Consider the following 24,089-nt stretch of genomic DNA (forward strand, 5'->3'; position numbering starts at 1 on the left):
AGCGCACTGACGGACTACGTTTTTTCCCCCCTTTTCTCCATGGACCGCTCTTGCAGATTTTGATCTCACACTTGGATCAATTTTGGACAGGTCTCTGCAGTTTTGCACTGACCACTTGGTCTGTGGAGACAACTGGTCATGTGAACAGTCCCTTAGACTTTCATATGTACATATGCTATTCTTCGTTAAAAACATTGCTCACATTTGTAAGAGAAAAATTACATGCAAATGAGCCCTAACATTTGTTAGTTGCCTTAGCTTATGGCTTACATTTCAAGCACAAGTGTGATCCCATGTCCTAACACCCCTTTTCTGAAAAATCTTTCCAAATTAACAAGGTGTTTTTTTTTGCTCACTTAGCTTTATGGATCGGCCTCCCGTGTGTGTGCGTGCGCACATTCTTTATAGGCTTATTAAAAATGGGGAGGAGTATCTAGATCAGTGTTCCCCAATGCCAGTCCTCAAGAGCCACCAACGGTTCATGTTTTCTGGATTTCCTTAGTATGGCCCAGGTGATAATTGCAGCACCTTCACAGCCAATAATTCCATCACCGGGGCAATATGAATGAAATCCTGAAAACATGACCTGTTGGTGGCTCTTGAGGACTGGAGTTGAAGAACACTGATCTAGATGATCTCTAATCCTGAGCTTTGTCATGCGGCAGAGACTTCCATTTTTCACATGCAAGAATCACATCGTAAACCTCGTACTGGCTGTCGGCTCTCCTGACCTGAGCTTGACAGCTGCATAGTAGTCCATCATTCTGTCTTGCTCAGGTCAGGAGAGGTTCCGTGCCAGTCCATGCAGTGCGCTGTGATTCTTGCACAAGTTATATGGCCGTCTGACTTGACCCATGTTGTTTATATTGGTTACACTTCTGTCACTGATTTCACATGAGAGGCAGCAAACCTACATCTTATGGCACATTCAGACGTTTGAACAAATCAGTCCACTGCACTGACTGTCACGCTCTGTTCAGCAGATCAGTGGCCAGTCAATGTGGGGATGTCTGCGAATGCCCTTATATTCTAGCTGTGAAAGGTAAACTAATGGAACTGTGAAGAGGTGGTAAAAACAGTGCTGCAAACTTGGTTTTAAGGCCAAATTACAGTATTTCATTCACATTTGATAAGTATTTATAGTGAACAGGTGCATTGTTTTGGGTCCACTCCTGACATTTACTTATTAAAATACTGTGCAATCCAATGTAGATGAGTTCTACCTGGTTACTCCAGGTCCATGCACCACTTTTCTTTTACATTCAATTTGATAGAGCAATCACCCTGTCCAAGTTTTAGTTGCTGGAGATAAGCTACCAGAAATGGAAGTATCCAGACCCCTATTTAAAAATGTGATTGTACAGCCTGCTGTTGGAAATATTACTACATTGTTGTAAAGGTAATTTAAAATGGTGAACCTGGACACCAACTTTAAAATAGCACTTAAACATTCTTTACTCTAGATGTAGAGGATGGCCCCTTGACTCCATTGCAGGCCTAGGTGCTCTGAGGGGGCCCACCGGAGCTACACTACACCACTATTCTGCGGCAGAGCAGGGAGAATCGATCTCCCTACTCTGCTGCCCGGCCTCTATAGGCCCCTGAGAAGGGGGTGGGGGCCACAGTGCCATCAGTGGGCCCCCGACCTCTCAGCCAGCAATCAGCAATGTTGTCCTGGGCTATTCTGTGTGTACAAGACCTGCGATGAGGTCACAGGAGGGGCGGAGTCAGGGGTCTTCAGTGGCTGCAGGACTCTGCTGTGCTGGTTGCATGGTGCTGGCTGGATGAGGTGAAGTTTCTGTGTGAGGTCAGGAGGGGTTTACAGGGTGGATGTAGCAGAGCTGTGTGTATGAGGTGTACAAAGCGGAGCCGTGTGTGTAGAAGGTGTACGGAGCAGAGATATGCATGTACGGGGTGCACGGAGGAGCGGAGCCACGCGTGTATAGGGGGTGCGGAGAGAAGCCGTGTGTATAGGGGGTATCAGGTGCAGTAATAGGGGACACATACAGCAGCAGCGGCTCAGCATTGGGGTATCTGGTGCAGTAATAGGGACACATACGGCAGCAGCAGCTCAGCATTGGGGTATCAGGTGCAGTAATAGGGACACATACGGCAGAGGCTCAGCATTGGGGTATCAGGTGCAGTAATAGGGACACATACGGCAGCAGCGGCTCAGCATTGAGGTATCAGGTGCAGTAATAGGGACACATGCGGCAGCAGCGGCTCAGCATTGGGGTATCAGGTGCAGTAATAGGGACACATACGGCAGAGCCTCAGTAATGGGGTATCAGGTGCAGTAATAGGGACACATACGGCAGCAGCTCAGTATTGGGGTATCAGCAGGATGAGGGGTTTGTGCAGGTTGGGGATACATGGTGATGGGGCTGGAATATGAGAAGTGAAACATGTCGTTGTATTCTCTGTAGCAGAGTCGTGGCTGGAGGAGTTGTCATGTCGGTCTGGGCCAGATGTGAAAAGTGAACGATTCCATCAGAAAGATCGTCAGTGCTAAGACACCAACTATAACTGTGTCATAATCACTTATATGTTTTGTAGGACTGGTATTTACCACTGACCATATGGTGGTAATATCAATATTGGTCTTTATATAGGGATTATTTTCATTAACAGCGCAGTCATCTCCTACATCCACGGGTGCGTCACCGAGTTGTAATCAAAGTTACCTAGTTAGGAGCCCACTCAGAAGTTTCGCCCCCCCCCCCCTGAACCAAGACCCTAGCTACGCCTCTGACCCCCACGTTTGATAACTCGTCTTGGTATTGCAGTCCACCCATTTCCTTAATAACCTTAGTTACTGTTCTCTGCACTTGCTTTAATTCACCTTAATTCTGCTATACCTTTCTTAGTATACTGTGTAAACATTTTGGTCTCAAGTATATAAGTGTGATTTCTATAGAGATAAAACAATGTTCCTTTCATGAGCATCTAGTCCTCTCGTAATGCGTCCCATTATTTTATCTGCCTTGGCTGTCTTATACTTGTTACTAGTTGAGTTTGTCGTTCACCCTTTCACCAAGTCTTTTTTAGTGACTGTTTTACAAATTAGTACACAATTATCAATTTTATTTCATATGCCAAAGAATATGACCTTATATTTAAGTACATTAAGCCTCAATTGCCATTTTTCAGGCAAAGCTTCTGGTTTACATAAGTCCCCTCTGTAACATTAAATTGTCCTCCTCATTGTTGGTACTAAACTCAGTAATGTAATCATCTGCAACTAATAAAATTCTATTTGATATGCCCACTACAAGGTCATTAATAAATATGTTAAAAAAGGCCCAATACTGACCCCTGTGGTATCCCACTGTTATCTGTGAACCAATTCGAGTGTGTTATATTAATAACCACCCACTGTTTCCTATCACTGATCCAGTTGTTAATCCACTTTTAGGCTGTGTGCCCACGATGCGATTTTTAAACGTTTTTGCCGCGATTTTCGGCGCAAAAACGTTTAAAAATCTTGTACATGACGCACCCCATGCATTCCTATGGCATTCCGCACATGCTGTGCTAATGCTGCGCTTTTTTCCGCGGCGGAATCGCATTGTGGAAAAAATCGCAGCATGATCATTCTTTTGTGCGGAATCGCAAAGAATTGCCGCGATTCCGCACCCATAGGAATGCATGAGAATTGCTTACTTCCCGCATGTGGCTATGCCCACCATGCGGGAAGTTAAGCGTCTCATGTGCGGTTGGTACCCATGGTGTGGAGGAGAGGAGACTGTCCTCCAAGCCCTGGGTACCATACCCCTGTAAAAAGAATAAAAAATCGGGGTATATTTACCTTCCGACGTCCCGCGCTGCATTCCTGGGCCGCAGCGTTCCCAGTAATGCCTTGCGGCAAGGTCCTGTGATGACGTATCGCGTGACTCTAGCGGTCTCGCGAGATCGCTATAGTAACGCGAGACCAACGTCATCACAGGTCTCGCAAGGCATCGCTGGGAACGCTGAGGCCCGGGAATGCAGTGCGGGACGTCAGAAGGTAAATATACCCCGATTTTTTTATTTTTTTAACATTTTATCTTTTACTATTCAATAGTAAAAAGCCGGTCACACTTGTCAAACACTATGTTTGACGAGTGTGACCAACCTGTCAATCACTTTCCAAGCGATGCTTCAAATCGCTTGGAAAGTGCTTGAGAAAATCGCGGCAAAATCGCAAACAGAATCACGGTGAAATCGCGTGAAAAAAACCCCACGATTTCTGGGAAGGAGTCCGGTTTTCATTGTGCGTTTTAAAACGCTACGTGGGCCCATAGCCTTAACCATATTTTTCTCTAGTCCAGTTTCTCTCATTTTATGTAGTAACTAGTGTTGATTGAATGTGTGCTAACCTAGTGACTTCAGCATGATTGGAAAATATGTTCGAGTCTCCATGGCTGCTGTTCAACAGCTGCATGTCTCGCAGCTGTTCAACAGATGCAGGGATTGGCTGTTGGGCAATCCCCAAATGTGTTGCGGCTGTCGAAAGACTTCGAGACATGCAGGTGCGGGAGCACACCGATGTCATTTGACTCGCAGCCGAGCATGCTCGGATAACACCTTATCACCGCTCATTACTAGTACTAACCTTTTATATGGCACTTTCTCAAACCCTTTAGAAAAGTCCATATAGACAACATATATGGCATTACCTTCATCCAGTCTGGAACTTACCTTATAGCTCATGAGATTAGTGTGACAGAACCAATGCCTCATAAATACATGTTGATGCAGAGTCATGAGGTTATTCTTATTGAGAGACTCCACGATTGCATCTCTTAGGAAACCCACAAGGATTTTACCCACTGAAGTTAAATTTACCTGCATATAACGTCCAGGTACAGATTTTGCCCCTTTTTTTTAATTTAAATATTAGCACCCCATTTGCTATGTGCCACCGCTGTGATACAGACCCTGTTACAGAATCTTTGAAAATTATAAATATTGGTCTGCCTATCGTGGCACTTAATTTCTGCAGTGCTCAGGGGTGTATGCCATGCAGGCCCAGTGATTTATCTACTTTAGCAATTTTTCAACGACCCCATGCTCCTTGCTGGGTTAAGCAGGTGACATTTAATTGAGAATTCATGGTCTCCCTGATCATGTCATCGGTCATATGATTTTCTTGTCATTTCCACAGATTGAAGCTTTTATCTCAAAGTGAAGGACCCAATATGCATTAGACTAAAGTTGGTCAAACCCACTGGTATTGGCTGAATCTCCAGCAATCTAATGCTTATCCCCGTGGGAAGGTATATCATCCCTGGCTCAGCAGTTATTCAGTATCAGGGGTATTATAGCTTTCATATCGTGTACACATTTTGAAGATATTTTCTACTAGAAACAATCTTATAAGACATGGCACTCCACAGCTGTGTGACATTTGGCTATAACATGAAATACTTTATTACAATATACTCCATTCAAGTCAATCACACATAGAATATAAAACCTATATCTATACAATGTGCATAAGTTCAGATATCCTGTGCCATAACACATAAACTATCCATGTACAGTACAGAGCATTCTTTCTAAATGCTAGACTATGCTGACCTGTCAGATATTACATAACCCAGTGCCACAACATATATACAATGTAGATTTTGTAATTTGTTAATAGGATACATAAAATCTGGCAAATTAACAATTCGGCTCTTACAAGTAATAAATGCTGAAAACTATAGTAACCCCAAATTATAGAAGAAATTGTATTTACATACGGTAGTTCTATAAACATTTACACTTGTAGCTGACACTAAAACTTATTCTACAGATTGCAGATTTTTTCCAAACATGATACTTCACACTCAACAGTCTAAAGAAATACATGGGACTTCACGCCGCCTCTTCTGCTGAGCAGTCAATACCCGCATATGCAAACTTCTCATAAAGTGTGGTATTCACATAGGTCTAGAAAATAAAAGCATGCATTAGAATGATGGCATAGATTCAGGCTAGAAATATGTCAGGTTTGAATAGAATGGATTATGACTTGGTCATATTTTCTAGGTTATCTCTGATTTGAAGGTATTCTCAAAGTACCCTGAATAATTGTCTACTTTCTGCACAGTTAGTATAATAATTTGTTGTCAAGCACAGTTGGGTAGTAAAAATGACATGTCTTTTTGCTGGGAAAACCCTGACCACATTCCAATATAATAAACCTGTTTAAGGGTGTGTTCACACTGAGATTTTGGAGCTGAAACTTCATAGAAACTCCAAGTTTTTGAGAAGTTTTGCAGAGGATTTGGAGAGTTTTCACTCACTTTCTGCTCTAAAAACTCCTTAAAAAACTCAATGTGAACATACCCTAAGAATTAGGCCTGTTTCACACATCAGTTTTTCAGGTCAGTTGAAATCCGCCAAAATGGCGGAAAACGGATCCGTGGCTGACGAAACACCAACGGGAGCCACCGGACCGCTGGTGCGCTGGGATCCGCCGATATTGTAATGTTAAAGGAACCGCACCTGAAAAGGAAAAAAATACTGGCGATGTCGCTGTATCCGTGAGCGGGCATCTGCATCTCGCGGGATCCGGGGTCGATAATGCAAGTCTATGGGGGAAAAACGGATCCGCCAAGAAAAATGGCGGATCCTTTTTTTTTTTTTTGAAAATCGGCGGATCTTGACTGATGCTGAAAAACTGATGTGTGAAACAGGCCTTAGTGGAATAGGATGTACTTTAGCTAGCTGACATAACAAATAAATTTGATGATTTTTTTCCCACTATAAAGTGGCTCACTGCTGCTTTCCTTATGGAAATGGTATGTCCCGTGGCTGCAATACCTTCAGCACCGATCTTTCCTGAACCCCAATCACTCCTGTATCTGTCTGCTATCAATAATTATCTGTCCTTTTGGATCTGTTTTTTTTCTTCCTCTCTTCCTTCCTGACTTCTAATTAATCCCCTCCTGTGCGTGCAAGCAGTGTCCCTGCTGCACCTCCTTCCTGATCACACCTGGGCCTATTTGATGTGCATTTGAGCTGTTATAAATTCTGAGCAATTGGTCTGTCATTGCAAGGATGTCATTATAAGGATAAAAAATTGAAATATGCCAGAAGTGAGCCAGAAGGTACGCCTAAACTCTGTTTAAATATACAAAATTTCTCTTTCCGAGCTCTACACTTACTCTCACCCTGATGAAATATGCTCTAATGGTTTTGCCTCCAATACTCCTAACTCTCCTTCGCTATCCACAGACCCCAGCACCCTCTAATCAAGTGATAATCTCTCCTTCCCTCTTGCCCCCCCACCTGACCTCCTTCGCTGACCTGCTCCTCAACTTCAGATCGCTCCTAATAACACACAAAACACGTCTCCCACTCTCCTCCTCCCACCTGCTCTGCCTCTGTTTCTCCTCACTGCTGGCAACATATCTCCCAATCCTGGACCCCCCACAGCTCATACCTTCCATTATTTCCCCCTTCTATCACTCCCAATCCAATAAAAACACCCGATATCTTTCCAACCTCAAATCTGTGACTTTGACGCCCACCACCCTGCTCCCTCTCTTTGGATCACTCTGGAATGCCTGCTCCGTCTGCAATAAACTCCATGTGATTCACGACCTCTTTACCTCTCACAATTTTTCGTTCCTTGGCCGCACTGAAACATGGCCGACACCGCCTCCCCTGCTGCACTATGCTATGGCGGCCTCCACCTCACCCACACTCCTCACCCTGGCAACAGACATGGTGGAGGAGTGGGCCTTCTCCTTCCAACTGCACCTTCAACCCAATCCCACCTCTTCCCTCCCTTGTCCTCCCCTCCCTTGTCCTCCCCTCCTTTGAAGTCCACTCTGTCCGCATCTACTCTCCCTCCAAGTGGCTGTCATATACCGACCTCCGTGTCCGACCACTGCCTTCATCGACTAATTCTCTACCTGGCTCCTTCACTTCCTCTCTGCTGATATTCCCACCATCATCATGGGTGACTTCAACATCCCCATTGACACCCACCAGTCAGCAGCTTCCAAACTCCTGTCCCTTAGTTCTTCCTTTGGACTTACTCAGTGGTCCTGCTCAGCCACCCACACAGGGGCACACATTAGACCTGGTCTTCACCCTTCTCTGCTCCCTATCTAACTTCACAACCACCCCTCTCCCTCTATCTGACCATTTACTCACTTTCTCATCCCTGTCCTCAGCTGTCACCCATGTCCAGCAACACGCGCACCCCCGCAGAAACCTTGCACATCTAGACACCCACACACTCTGACTCCATCCTACCACTGTCCTCCATATCCTCACTCTATGACACCGACACTGCCACTAGTTTCTACAATGCCACTCTTGCATCAGCCATCGACTCGGTTGCCCCTGTCATGCATAACAGTGCGACGAATCAATAGACAACCCTAGCACAATAACATCACTAAAAAGCTTTGGCAAGCATCCAGAATTGCTGAACGGCACTGGAAGAAAACACATTCCCAAGACGACTTCACTGCAATCAAACAAGCAACACTTGCATTCAAATCAGCTGTCACCTCTGCTAAACAGGCCTACTTTGCATCCCTTGTATCTTCCTTATCCCACAACCCCAAACAGTTCAATACTTTTAACTCCCTCCTCCGCCCATCACTGCCCCCTCCAACTTCCCTAATCTCTGCTGAGGACTTCGCCATGCACTTCAAAAACAAGATAGACCAAACACGGCAAGTCTTTATTTCTCAACCACCACAACCCCTTTGTATACCAGACCAATGCCCAAACCCCATAACCTCCTTATCCAACATCACTGAAGGGGAGCTGGCTCATCTCTCCAAATCACCTCACCATTTGTGCACTTGACCCCACCCCACCTCCTCCCCAACCTCGCCACCACTCTTATCCCTTCTCTAACCCACCTCTTCAACCTATCACTAACCTTCGGTACCTTCCCTTCTGTTTTCAAACATGCTACAATCAAGCCTATCCTCAAAAAGCCAACCCTCGACCCAACTGCTATGTCCAGCTATCGCCCAATATCGCTGCCCCCATTCGCTTCCAAACTCCTGGAGCAGCACGTCCACTCTGAACTTTCCTCCCATCTCTCATGTAACCTGCTCTTTGACAATCTACAATCTGGTTTTTCGCCCCCATCACTCCACTGAGACAGCCCTGACCAAAATTACTAATGACCTACTTACAGCCAAAGTGAACGGACAATACTCTATACTCCTTCTAGACCTGTCCTCTGCCTTCGACACAGTTGACCACTGCATCCTACTACAGATCCTCTCTTCATCTGGCATCAAAGACCTTGCCATATCCTGGATCTCCTTATACCTCTCCAACCGCACATTCAGCGTCTCCCACTCCCACACTACCTCCTCATCCCACCCTCTCTCTGTTGGAGTCCCACAAGGCTCTGTTCTAGGTCCCCTACTCTTCTCAATTTATACACTTGGCCTGGGGAAACTCATAGTCCCATGGATTCCAGTACCACCTTTATGCCGATGATACTCAGATCTACCGCTCTGGCCCAGATGTCACATCTCTGCTCTCCAAAATCCCGGAGTGTCTATCAGCCATATCCTCCTCCCGCTTCCTAAAACTGAATGTGGACAAATCTGAGCTGATCATCTTTCCCCCATCTCACAGATCTTCCTTACCTGACCTATCTATAACAATTGACGACCTCACGCTTTTCCCCGTACCGGATGTCCGCTGCCTCGGAGTAACCCTTGACTGCCCTGTCCTTCAAACCGCACATCCAAGCTCTCTCCACCTCCTGCCGCCTCCATCTCAAAAATATTTCCAGAATCTGTCCCTTCCTCAACACTCTACTAAAATGCTTGTGCATGCCTTCATCATCTCCCATCTCGACTACTGCAGCATCCTTTTCTGTGGCCTCCCTGCTAACACCCTCGCACCTCTCCAGTCCATCCTTAACTCTGTTGCCCGACTAATTCATCTCCTCGCTACTCCTCCGCTTTTCCCCTCTGCAAATCTCTTCACTGGCTCCCACTCCCTCAGCGTATCCAATTCAAATTACTAATACTGACCTACAAGGCCATCTATAACATGTCTCCTCCCTATATCTCTGAATTAATCTCCCGATATCTTCCCTCATGTAATCTCCGATCCTCCCAAGATCTCCTCTCCTTCCACACTTATTCGCTCCTCACCCAACCGCCTCCAAGACTTCTCCCGAATAGCCCCCATCCTCTGGAACTCTTTGCCCCAAAACGTCCGGCTATCAACCACACTCAGATCCTTCAGATGGAACCTGAAAACCCATCTCTTGAGGAAAGCCTACATCCTGCAATGATCCCCTCTGCCTCCTCACCACTACCGGAGCTGCTGCAGGCCCCAACCTTCTGTCTCCTTCCCCATCCTGCAGAATGTAAGCCTGAAAGGGCAGGGTCTTCTCTCTATATCAGTCTGTGATTGTTAGTTTGTTTACTGTAAGTGATATCTGTAATTTGTATGTAACCCCTTCTCATGTACAGCACCATGGAATCAATAGTGCTATATAAATAATAATAATGTCCAGATGTGAATCTAGAAGTGCAATGGCCCTAGGTCTCCCACAGGTTTAGACCTATACCAAGAAGAAAAAGATACTTTCTTTGGCTCAGCTTCCACAATCCTCGAGGTCCATCTACCACTATTTTTTACTTAAATACAACTTTGCTTCCAGAGAAGAATCAAGTCTGATTAGAGCATTAGTCTGTCTATGTTCAACTCAGTTGCAGTGAAATTCTTCAATAACAGCAAGTAGTTACACAATTGACACAAATGAAGTAAAATACAGATTATTGCTTAATCCAAAACCAAGAGTCCTCACCTTCCTTTCCTCAAGCATTCGTGTCAGAGAAACCAGAATTTTCCCAAATGATGGTCGCTCATATGGCTTTTCACGCCAGCACTGTCTCATGAGGTCATACCTGTAAGTCAATAAGCACATGGATTACTGCAACCACCTTATAAACGGGCTAGTCATATCATGAGCAACTGAAAGCAGTGGTTTCAACATTCAAGATCTGTGGTCTAGTGAAAATTAGAGTTGAGCGACTTTGGTCGGATCAGGTTTTATGAAACAAAATTTGTTTCAGATGAAACTGGTCCGACTAGGGCAAAAAAAAGTTGGAGTTTCGTCCAAAACCCGACCCCAATGCAAGTCTGGGGAATAAAAGTCGGCATTGAGCGGATGACATTCATCCACTCAATGCCGACTTTTAATCCCCATTGACTTGCATTGGGGTCGGGTTTTGGACGAAACTCCGACTTTTTTTGCCCTAGTCGGACCAGTTTCATCTGAAACAAATTTTGTTACATGAAACCCGATCCAACTAAAGTCGCTCAACTCTAGAATAAGATAAGTAGTAAAAGGGCAATACACTAAAGTCATGGCACATGTGAGGCCAACAAAACTCATGCAAAAGCCCATAACAGTTGAAAGTCTTTCTTACACCACTTGTCATTTTGTACAAGCAAACTATCTTCCTTTATGACTGATAAAACAGAGACTGGAGAAAAATATGGCTTACACTTCATCATCACAGTTCAGTGGTTTCTCCAGTCTGTACCCTTGTGGTAGCTTCTCATAAAGTTCCGCACAAGTCATACCACAATATGGCGTCCCACCTGTAATCAAAACAAAGTTTCATTTTCAGCACTAATTTTAAATCAATATTACAGCTTTACTGCTATCTTACATAATTCTTAATCTGAATGAGTACTTAATTGATATGGGCACAACACTGAATCTAGTGTGAGGTTATGTGCACTTATTTTCAGACCTTCCATTTGTCTTTTTAAATTTTGAAGAATAGACCCGTTGCATAAATGCTGCAAACAGAAGCAGAGGGCCCCAATGATAATTATCAGGTCTGTCCGGGCTCAATGTGTCAATTTATGGAATGAAAAAAAAAAAGTTCTGCATAATGCACTGTTTCTTCTGTTCTAAAAATGGACACATAACAGAACATAGACTGATCCCATAATGATCAGTGGGGTACCTCTGCTTAATTTGCATCTCTTATGCAATGGATTCATATTGGACATTTTTTCAGTTAGCCTATAATTTATTTTCTAACTTTCACACTATATTAACATTGCATTTTAATCTGCTCTAAATGACTGTTTTGGCTTACGTCTGAGGCCATACAAAAGGGGATTTGGACGTTTGAGCTGAAGGAGCCATTGACTTTAATGATACAAAGTCACTTTGTGCTCTGTTGTACATTACTTTAGCCGTATCTGCTTATTTGTGGTGAGAACCAATACGCAGAAGACAAAGCCTAGGTACCTATCTCCTTTACGTGGATTTTGCCGAAAATGATTGATTTCCAACACAGGACAAAGTGATTCCACCTGTAACATTTAAGTCAATGGTCCAGTCAGCACAAACGTCTGAATCACGTTTTCCAGGGATTCAAGTGTAAGCCCCGATGGAGCCATTGACAGCAGGCTAAAACGCAATGCAAAGATAGCCTTTGTCAAAACGGAATGACCAAATGCAAATGTGAGCATGAATGGTATCAGTTTTTGAATGTTCTTGTGAATACTAAAGCATAGTCATGTGAGTAGCACAGCATTTAGTAGCGCTTTTCATTTTACCATCTACGATTGGAGATGTATTATGGTATTCCAGTCCCATGTGACAAGGACTTTAAGTGGAATATCTATTACATATATTGAAAACCAAATACTTACCCAAACTGACAATTTCCCATAGCAAAACACCAAATGACCACCTAAAATGAAACACATGAAATTTTTTTTGTCTCATATTTAGAGCACGAAAGCTGCCTGAAAATTTATGCCAAGAATGTATACCTAAAGAAAGACATAGTCACAATATTTAATGGAGTTATCCATATCATCTTTATGTTAACAAATTTGTTGGGTACATGATTTTATGGCACTCACTAGTAATATTGGTGTTTGTTATAGGTTTTCCTCCTACACTTGATGCAACCTTCCTCACAGACTGCATATTGCTCCTGTCCACAAACTTGCTGCTGGTGGAGAAGCATGTGAACTGTCTTGTATATAAGTCATGTCCAATTCATAAAAATATTTCACATGGAAAATATATTTTTCAGCTTGAGAAGGCCCTGTCCCCATTAAGTGTCATGTTTTCGTCAGCACATATCCTGGGCAATGGTTTGCCGAGAACAATGATTTTTGTTTCTGCTTAAATGATCCAATCACCCGATGAATGAACATCATCTTACTCGTTCATTGAACGATTGCCAACATTTTTACACCTACAAATTGTTATCTACAATGTCGGTATTATTAGTATGTGAATTCTACATCTTCAATATTACTTATACGCACACACTCCGTGCCATATACACATACATTACACACACATCAGTGTAGAGGACTTACCAGTCTATTGCTTCTATTTTTTTTTTTTTTAATTATTCTATAGTCCCGCAGGGTGAGAGACTTTTGATCACATCATGGTCACATGACCATAATTCATCAAAGCTCCTTCTGCTCTCCTAACCTTGGAAACTACACTAATAATGCAGGACTGACATCAGTGCTATTTCTGGCTTGTACAGGTTCAGGTCATTTGGAATGGAGACCCTGGGCAGTTGCCCAGTTTTTGTTCCCCTAACGCTGGCCCTGCATCAGAGGTTTTTATATGCAGTTAATCTGGAAACTTTGGAACCCCTACCCATCAAGAGAAAAGGGAACAGTCTGCAGCTTTTCACTGAAGTTTGTTAGTGTTACAGAACTAGCAGAGCAAGACTTTTCCAGACATTTATTATAGCGTATCAATATTGGCCTTTAATTGAATGTCAGCTTTTAGCAAGTTCATAGTTATATTCCGCGCTGCCGCTAAGACAAATTCCAGGAAAATGCTGTATGATTGCAGTGGTTTTATTCTACGCATTTCAGGGGTCTCATGCCCCCTTCATCAGGAAATACCAAATGCGTAGAATAAAACCACTGCAATCATACGTCATTTTCCTGGAATTTGTCTTAGCGGCAGCGCGGAATAAAACTACGAATTCCCTTTGGATTTATCATTTCTTCTGGTCATTGAAGACCTGTGGATCTGCAGCAGCCGCTACCTACACGCTTTTATCTCATCCTAAGATATACTGTCCTCTGTAACGTAGATAAGACCCTATTGCGCTTTTTGTCTCCCCCCCCCTTTTTTTGTGCAATAGCTTTTAGCGAGAACATACAGTCATACATTAATATACAGTGATTCGATGTTTCACATGTAGAGAAAATTAGAAAAAGCAGCAGTACACTTACACATCACTGTTTGACGTATAAACACTGTAGTTTAAGGACTCAATTGCCATCCATCGAACTGGAAGTCTTCCCTAGAAAATTTCATTAAATCAGATAAGTATACCAGGCAGAAAATTGCCAACAGACATAGTTAGGAGAATGCTAAAACATACAGTGTTCAAAATAATAGCAGCGTGTTCAAAAACATGAGTGAATCACAAAATCTTTATACTAGTTTTTATTTCCATGCATTGGGAACATTGCACACTGCTTTCTAATTTGAAATGTATATAATTTTTAACTACTTTACAGAAAATAACAAAAAATGAGCAGTGAGCGGCTCTGAAAAATAGCAGTGTCTGCATTTGCCTTTACAAACTCACAATATGTACTATTTTTGTGGATTTAGCATTCCTGTGAATCACTAACTTAATATTTAGTTATACCCACAGTTTTTCAGAACTGCTTCACATCTATGTTGCATAGTCAACCAACTTCTGGCACCTGCCAATGGTTATTCCAGCCCAGGATGCTTGGACTACATCCCACATTTTTTTGGCATTTGTTGGCTTTGCCTCATAAACGACATTTTTAATGTCGCCCCACAAGTGTTATATCGCATTAAGGTCCTGGGATTAGGCTGGCCACTTCATAACCTCAATTTTGTTGGACTGGAACCAAGTTTATTGGTGTGATTAAGGTCATCGTCTTGTGGAAACATCCATTTCAAGGGCATATCATCTTCAGCCTAAGGCAACATGACCTCTTCAAGTTTTTTAATATTTGCACACTGGTCCAAGATCCCTGGTATGCGGTAAATAGGTCCAGCCCCATAGTAAGAGAAACATGCCTATATCATGATGCTTGCATCACCATGCTTCACTGTCTTCAGAGTGTATTATGGCTTGAATGTTGGGGCTCGTCTGATGAACTGTCTGCGGCCCTTGGACCCAAAAAGAACAATTTTACTTTCCTCGGTCCACAAAATGTTTCTCGATTTCTCTTTAGGCCAGTTGAAGTGTTCTTTGGCAAATTGTATCCACTTCAGTACGTGTCTTTTTTAATAGTGGGACTTTGCGGGGATTTCGTGCTGAGGGATTACCTTCACTCGGGCATCTTCTAACTGTCACAGTACTCACAGGTAACCGGAGTCTTTGATCATCCTTGGCTGATCCTTTGCCATTCTGGCTATTCTTCCATCCATTCGAATGGTAGTCTTCCGTTTTCTTCCAGGTCTCTCTGGTTTGGCTATCTATTTTAAAGCACTGGAGATAATTTTAGCTGAACAGCCTATCATTGTCTGCACATCTTTATAAGTTTTACCATCTCCAATCAACTTTTTAATCAGAGTACGCTGTTGTTCTGAACAATGTCTTGAAAGACCCATATTTCTCAGGCTTTCAAGGAGAAATGCATGTACAACATGTCCTGACTTCAATTAGGGCCACCTGATTCACATTGGTTTCTTCACAGAATGATTGACCTCACTAATTAAACTCCACCAAGCTATTATTGTGAACACATCCCCTTTCAATTATTCTAATACACAGACTCAGAAACCTGCAGATCATGAATGTTGAGTCTGGTGGTTTTCTAAGAATCTGCTGCACCAACTGGTAAATTATTTGACATGTGGTAATTAGAGTTGAGCGACTTTGGTCGGATCGGGTTTCGTGAAACCCGAATGAAACAAAATAAGTTTCAGATGAAACTCGTCCGACTAGAGCAAAACAAAGTCGGAGTTTCGTCCGAAACCCCACCCCAATGCAAGTCAATGGGAAATAAAAGTCGGACAAAACTCCGACTTTTTTTGCTCTAGTCGGACGAGTTTCATCTGAAACTTATTTTGTTTCATTCGGGTTTAACGAAACCCGATCCGACCAAAGTCGCTCAACTCTAGTGGTAATATAATTTATACTAAAAACAGTGATTAATCTGCTTAGTCATATTGGATGGCTATTATTTTGAACACTACTGTAAATAAAGGCAGCTAGAAGAAAAAAGAGTACAAAAAATCTAGTCATAGAAACTGCAACCGAGAGGTTTTACATAATGATGTATGGGAATTTTTAGTTAACCCCTTAATGACTGCCAATACGTCTTTTTACTGACCTGAGATATAAGAGACTAGCATACCCATATCGGTGACAATCCAGCAGCTGTCGGCTGTACACTGGCTGACAACTTGCTGCATCACGATCAGTGTTGGCACCGTCCATATCTGTTTAACCCCTTAGATGCTGCTGTCAATAGTGACTACATCATAAATGGTTAACAGACTGTGGGGGGCTCCCTCTTCATTACTATCGGTGCCCTGACATCATGATTGTGTGGTCCTGATGTTTGCCATGGCTGTTAATGGCCTTTGAGTCTGACGGCTATAGTGGACTGTTCAGAAGTTAGCTACATTTAGGTGGCAAAAATACGCTTTTTCACTCCTGTTAGGTCACTTAATTCCTGAAAATTACCTGAACGGTAAATAAACTACCTAACAGAAGTTTTTCAATATGTCAGGGGGTCCTATTTTTAAAATGGTATCACATTTGGGGGTTCCCCAATATAGACGACCCTCAAAGTCACTTCAAACAAGGCTAGGTCCCTAAAATATAAATTTTGGAAATTTCCTTGAAAAAAAAATGAAAAATTGCTGCTACATTTTTAAACCTAAAATGCTAACAAAATAAAATAACATTTTACAAATGGTGCTGATGTAAAGCAGACATTTGGGGAAAGTTATTTATTAATGTTTTCTGTGGTATTAAAGGGATAATCATTCAAAGTATGACAATTTCTAATTTTTTAACATTTTTCTCAAATTTCTGATATTTTTTGTAAATAAACACAAAACATATCGACCTTAATTTACCATTATCATACATTATAATGAACCACAAAAAAACAATCTTAAAATCACTGGGATTTGTTGAAGTGTTCCAGAGTTATTACCACATAAATCGACACTGGTCAGATTTAAAAAAAAAAATTGGCCCGGTCACTAAGGGGTTAAGTCCTATATGCAGACCTGAACATTAATTCTTTGAAGGGCATGGATATGTTTCAGTTACTGCATTTTTCCAGGAATAACCTTTTCCAGTGAATATAACCACTTGAGATGTTGATTCTCATGGTCACTGGAATGTTTCTTTTAGTTCTCTTTCTAGAGTCCAGTGGTCGATGCCAGAGTTGGTGTTTGTCACTTGGATTTGTATGAAACTAATCAGTGAAATCCTCTGCCTGTCTTCATACAAAATCAGAGACTGAGGTATGGTAGAGGGACCAAAGGACTGACAGTTGCGCATATTTGTTTGTTCTTAGAAAACTCCCTGAAATCTCCCTTGCATGATATTTTGTTACTTTGTACACCACGATGCATGTGCTGATAAGAGTTTGATACTATAATGGATCGGCTTTAACAACATACCGTACTTACCATTGTCTTTTTTACATAAACCTCTTGTCCTCTTGATAAACCAAAATCTGCAATTTTAGCAATATAGTTTTCACCAACCAAAATATTTCTGGCTGCCAAGTCCCGATGTATGAACTAGAGAAAAACACATGAGTATTTTTTATTATTTCAAATTTTACAGTGGATCTGTTAGCCATATGTAATGGTAACATAACATAGATAAGTGTCTGTACTCCTATGAGCCTAAGGCCGGGATCACACACAGCGAGATACGGCCGAGTCTCGCAGGTTAAAACCAAGCTCTGGCACCGGCACTCCGGAGCGCAGCATGCAGCTCCATGTATTGCTGTGCGGCTGCACGCTCCGCTCCGGAGTGCCGGTGCCAGAGCTTGGTTTTAACCTGCGAGACTCGGCCGTATCTCGCTGTAGTGTGACTCCGGCCTAATAGGCCTAAACATGTTGTGCCAAATGGCTCATAGAATTGATAGAACAACACAGTGTGTTTGTAGCTATGACTCTGATTTACTCATGAGCTGGGTTCCCACCTTCCCTTACTCCACTCCGCAGGGTTTGACAGGCTTCTTCGTATGCACATACACACAGCAGCCTGTCAACACCAAAGAAGTCTGGCAAACATACATTTTTTTTTTTCAAGATAACCACATAAAGTTTTTTTTTTCCATGACTAGTTGTTCTTTAGATGATTGCCATTTTTGTGCACATATATTAATACTTTATTTCCATATAGCAAGAAAGGAATAGCTGCATTTGTTTCTTTACTTTATTGGTATAGACCAATCATATAAATTCTACTAGAAAATATTTGTGCAGACCGTTAAGGTAGTTACAGTAATATATTGAAGAAAATGCATGTTTGTGAATTATTTAGTATTATTTCAGATTTTTTACAGATTTTATAGTCACATTAGCTTTTTTAATTATCTCCTTTTTTCATCCCTTAGAGGGATTTCTATTTTTTTATATACATTTATTGCCATATATGCTTGTGTATTAGCTTGAGTAGTAAGAGTACAGCTTGTTGTTAGGACCCAATTATGATATGTTCACATTGCGTTTTATCCAGCAATCAAAAATGATACGTTTTTCAAGCGTTGTTAACCTTTCTTGAAGCTCCAAATGCTTGTTGCAACTGGAGATATTCATAGACGTTGGTTGAGAGAGACAATCACATACTCACTCTGAAGTTGTGAAAAAGATTTAATAATATAATCCGTAACCATGTGAGACACCCTTCTCAAACCTCTCTATACTTTAACTTACTTTGTCTGTTTTTTTCCACTTCTGATGACTTTCTATTTAAGTCTCTCAGCATGCACTGGGGATTCTCCAATAGAAAATCATCAGGGGGCCAGGGCTGCTGTCAATCACCTCTACTTTTTTCCCTCTCTGAAATGGAATAACATCAAAGGGCTGCCGCTGTAGTCACTACCCCCATAGCTGCTATCACCACTCAGAAATAAGACATCATCATTGACATTTGTTTCACAGTCTGTTCTACTGATCATGCGTGTGTTCTCAATTCCGATGCATGCTTAATGTGCTCTTCCTGCTCACCTTTTTCGTGTTTTCTCCCTTTCAATGTGCATTGGCAGCGTGCTCCCCAGCCAGCTCGTCACTTGTCTTTAGAGCCGATGAGGGTGCACACTGACAGTGCACAATTACAGTGCACACTGACAGTGCACACTGATAGTGGTAAAAACATGGTGAGCAGGGAGAGCATGCTGAGCATATGTTGGAATTGAAAGAAAAGAAGCAGGGGTAAGAGACAACAGAGCCGTACCTTGACGACATTTCATTTGAGAATCTCCCATGCATGCTGAGAAATTCAAAAGAAACGTCATCTGAAGTGGAAAAAAAGTACAGATAAAGGAAGTTAAAGTACAGAGGGAACGGTAGGAGATTAAAATATTTATTTGATATATGTTACAGATGTAGATAGTTTTTAAGATTAAATAGTTCAATATTGAGTATTATGTTTACTGTTAGGTTTCAAATGACTCCTTTAAATAGTTAAGGAACCAATATCTAAAATCCTTGAAAATCACATAATTCTTACCCTACAGCTTCAAATAGCCAGGGTGTAATTTATAAAATGCTTTCAATTTCATCTCCTGATATCAATCTGTAATATTTTCCAGAAACTTTAGCTATGCTATGTTATGTATGAGAATATATCTCATAAATTATGCGGCTGCAACATATTCATATATTTATAAACCATTTTTATGACTATTTATAATTGCTGTACAAACTGGGTCATAATTCAGCCAGGATTTCACAAATGTCATACTTGAAAGTACACGCTTGTATTTTATGGCATAGGAAAATATACAGAGTGTCAACCTGTTTTTGGCTCAGGTAATCCATGCCTCGAGCGACATCTGCTGCGAACTGTAGAAGCTGCTGTGATGACAAGGTTGATGCTGTGCTGTTGGCTATGGCAAATGCTGGGTCTGTTTCCAGAACTCTGCTTTTCCGTAGAAAGTCCAACAGGTTGCCATGGGGGGCATATTCTATAGCCAAATATAAGTAGCCTGTACGGAAGAGAAAATAGAAAATGTGATCCAGATACATTGTATTATGATTAGGAAGCAAAAAGTATGCACTGTATTTCCAAAAAGAAGGTCCATTTTCTAGATAAAACACTAAAAATATTCCATAGATTTCATTTGATGAGTTCCATTTACACTTTAACCCCTTAGTGACGGAGCCAGTTTGCAGCTTAATGACCAGACCAATTTTTACAATTCTGACCACTGTCACTTTATGAGGTTATAACTCTGAAACGCTTTAATGGATCCCGCTGATTCTGAGACTGTTTTTTCGTGACATATTGTACTTCATGATAGTGGTAAAATTTATTCGATAAGTCTTGTGTTTATTTATGAAAAAAATGGAAATATGGCAAAAATTTTGCAATTTTAAAACTTTAAATTTTTATGCCCTTAAATCAGAGAGATGTGTCACACAAATTTCTTAATAAATAACATTTCCCACATGTCTACTTTACATCAGCACAATTTTGGAAGCAAAATTTTTTTTTGTTAGGAAGTTATAAGAGTTAAAAGTTGACAAGCGATTTCTCATTTTTACATCAAAATTTACAAAACCATTTTTTTTTAGGGACCACATCTTTAAAGTCATTTTGGGGGGTGTACATGACAGAAAATACCCAAAAGGGGCACCATTCTAAAAACTAGACCCCTCAATGTGCTCAAAGCCACATTCAAGAACTTTATTAACCCTTTACGTGCTTCACAGGAACTAAAGCAATGTGGAAGGAAAAAAATTAACATTTAACTTTTTTTTGCAAAAAATTAACTTCAGAACCATTTTTTTTTTATTTTCTCAAGTGTTAAAAGAGAAAATCAACCACAAAATTTGTTGTAAAATTTCTCCTGAATATGCCGATACCCTATATGTTGGGGTAAACCACTTTTTCAGCACACGGCAGAGCTCGCAAGGGATGGAGCGCCGTTTGACTTTTTCAACGCAGAATTGGCTGGAATTGAGATCGGATGCCATGTTGCGTTCGGAGAGCCCTTAATGTGCCTAAACAGTGGAAACCTCCAACAAGTGACCCCATTTTGGAAACTAGACCCCTTAAGGAACTTATCTAGATGTGTGGTGAGCACTTTGACCCTTCATGTGCTTCACAGAAGTTTATAACGTAGAGCCGTGAAAATAAAAAATCAATTTTTTTCCACAAAAATTATATTTTCGCCCCCAAATTTTTATTTTACAAGGGTAACAGGAGAAATCATACCCCCACAGTTGTTGTGCGATTTGTCCTGAGTACGCTGATACCCCATATCTGGGGGGGAACCACTGTTTGGGCTCATGGGAGAGCTTGGAAGGGAAGGAGCGCCATTTTGGAATGCAGACTTTGATGGAATGGTCTGCGGGCATCATGTTGTGTTTGCAGAGCCCCGATGTACCTAAACAGTGGAAACCCCCACAAGTGACCCCATTTTGGAAATTAGACCCCCCAAGGAGCTTATCTAGATGTGTGGTGAGCACTTTGAACCCCCAAGCGCTTCACAGAAGTTTATAAACGCAGAGCCGTGAAAATAAAAAGTCTTTTTTATTTCCACAAAAGTGATTTTTTAGACCCCCAAAGTTGGTAAATAGTGGAAACCCTCAATTCTTGCTCCAACCCTAACCCCAACACACCCATAATCCCAATCCTAATCCTTAATCCTAATTCTAATCCTAGTTCGCCCTATCCCTAATTCTAACCCTAGCCCTAACCCTTGCCCTAGCCCTAACCCTAGCCCTAATGGAAAACAAAGAAAAAATATTTTCTTTATTTTGTTATGTTGGCCTAATTAAGGGGGTGATAAACGGGGGGGTTATGTACTGGTTTTTTTTATTTTGATCAATCACTATGATAGTTTATCATAGTGATCAAAATGAATGAATGGAATCTGCCAGCCGGAGCCTGCAGATTCCAGGTGGGCGCACTGCACATGCACCCGCCATTTTCTCCGGATCCAAGATGGTGGCGCCCACCAGAGGATGCCGGCAGGACTCAGGACCACCGGGAGGGGACCCTGGACCACGTAGAGGTACCGGGGGGGATCGGGGACCCTCTTTCTCTCTCCTCTGATGTGCGATCACATCAGAGGAAAGAGAAATCGTGGCTTTTTTTTTGTGGTCGCCGTTATAGTGTTAATAACAGCGATCGCAAAAGCGGGGTCGGCAAAAACCTACCCCCTGCAGCCGAGACCCCGGAGAAAATCCGACACTGGGGGGGCGCTATTTATTTACTCCACAGCGCCATGAATTCACTGCGCTGTGGTTTAAGTACCCTTAATTACCGCCGTTAAAAGGCGTATCGGTGGTCGTTAAGGGGTTAAAAGAGGAGCACGTATAAACACATACTGGCAGCTTTATCATATCTTTCTTATAATGTATTTATTTATCTCACTTATATAGCTCCATTAATTCCACAGCACTTTGCAGACATTATCAGAACTGTCCCCATTGGGGATCACAATCTAGATTACCTATCAGTATGCCCCACAAACACGGGGAGAACATACAAACTCCTTGCAGATGTTGTCCTTGGTGGGATCTGAAACCAGGACCCCAACGCTGCAGTGCTAACCACAGAGCCATCGTGCTGTATCTTGAACTACTACAAGTGTTGAGCTATACTAGCTCAAAATATATTATTTTTATTTGTAAAATGGAAAAGTACAGTGGATATAAAAAAAATCTATGAACTCATGTTAAAATGCCAGGTTGTTATCATGTAAAAACATCATACCAAGTACAATCATTTCAGAACTTTTCACACCTTTACTATTACATATAATCTGTACGTTTCAATTCAAATAATGTGGTTGCATAAATATGCACAACCTAATACTTTGTTGAAGTACCTTTCAAATTTATCCATTCTTTTTGAGTAGGAGTCTATTAGCATGGCACATCTATAAATGCCTCCATGTCCGTCATACTACAAGGTCATGTTCTGTGTACAGTGTAGAGGATTCAGGTCTAGGCTCTGGCTGGGAAATTCCAAGATTTTAATCTTCCAATGCATCCATTCTTGTGCTGATTTGGAGGTATGCTTAGGGACATTGTAGTGCTGTAAGGTGAAATTTCTCAACTTTTTGCAGAGGTCTGAAGGTTTTGATGGAAAATTTACTTAGGTCAAGGTGGAGGGAATTATCAACAGTACCTAATTTAAGCCCCATTTCCAGATTCCAAAAAGCAGCCCAAGTTTGTCTCCACTATGCTTCACTGTGAGTATGGGGTTCTGTTTGTAATGTGCAGTGCTCGCTTTGAGCCAAAAATACATTTAAGAATTATGACCATAAAGTTCAATCTAGGTTTCATCAGACCATTACATGTTTTCCCACATGCTATTGGTAGTCTTGATAAAGGTTTTGGCATAACATAGCCAGACTTATGAGAGATTGTTGTCACATGCAGTGACCTGGCAGATATTCCTGCAACTCCTTTAATGTTGTTATATGTGTTGGCCTTCAATTTTCTCTTTGTCATTTGATCAATTTTTGAGGGGCGTCCAGTTTTAGGTAATGTCACTGTTGTGCCAAATTTAAGCCACTTCTTAATGATAATCTTCACAATGTTCAATGGTATATCTAAAGCCTTGGAAAAAAAAAATGTATACCCTTCTCCTGACTAATTACTTTCAACAATCATATCCCTTTGCTATGTTGCAAGCTGTTTACAGACCATGGCTGTTGCTGTAAAATGCAACTAAGACCTAATTCACACATCTGTGTTTAAACATGTACATGAAAAAATGGTGCTGGTTTCATCAGTGTTTTGCAACATTGTGTTCATTTTTTAAATCTGTGTGTCATCAGTGTTTTTCACAGATGGATAAAGAAGTAAATAAGTTGCATAGGTTCTCCTATACTTTGTAATGTTAAAGACGGACATGACACGGATGTAAAAACACAGACATGTGTATAGCACC

The 24,089-nt window shown here is 41.7% G+C and overlaps 1 protein-coding gene across 3 annotated transcripts in view; it reads right to left on the reverse strand.

Moving 5' to 3' along the window:
- Positions 1–5,383: 5,383 nt before the first annotated feature.
- TEK (TEK receptor tyrosine kinase) overlaps positions 5,384–24,089 on the reverse strand; it is a 197,850-nt gene continuing 179,144 nt past the window's right edge. For all 3 annotated transcript variants that reach the window (XM_073543677.1, XM_073543675.1, XM_073543678.1), the window contains 7 exons: positions 19,976–20,166; positions 17,633–17,746; positions 14,224–14,294; positions 12,655–12,695; positions 11,487–11,583; positions 10,784–10,883; positions 5,384–5,919 (listed from right to left, as the gene is read on the reverse strand). In XM_073543677.1, the coding sequence (XP_073399778.1) occupies positions 5,845–5,919; positions 10,784–10,883; positions 11,487–11,583; positions 12,655–12,695; positions 14,224–14,294; positions 17,633–17,746; positions 19,976–20,166 (689 nt within the window). In that variant the 3' untranslated portion in view covers positions 5,384–5,844. The remainder of the gene's footprint in view (positions 5,920–10,783; positions 10,884–11,486; positions 11,584–12,654; positions 12,696–14,223; positions 14,295–17,632; positions 17,747–19,975; positions 20,167–24,089) is intronic.

The sequence above is a fragment of the Dendrobates tinctorius genome, unplaced genomic scaffold (genome assembly GCF_039654945.1).
Source record: "Dendrobates tinctorius isolate UK_male_01 unplaced genomic scaffold, ASM3965494v1 ptg000134l, whole genome shotgun sequence".
Lineage (NCBI taxonomy): Eukaryota > Metazoa > Chordata > Amphibia > Anura > Dendrobatidae > Dendrobates > Dendrobates tinctorius.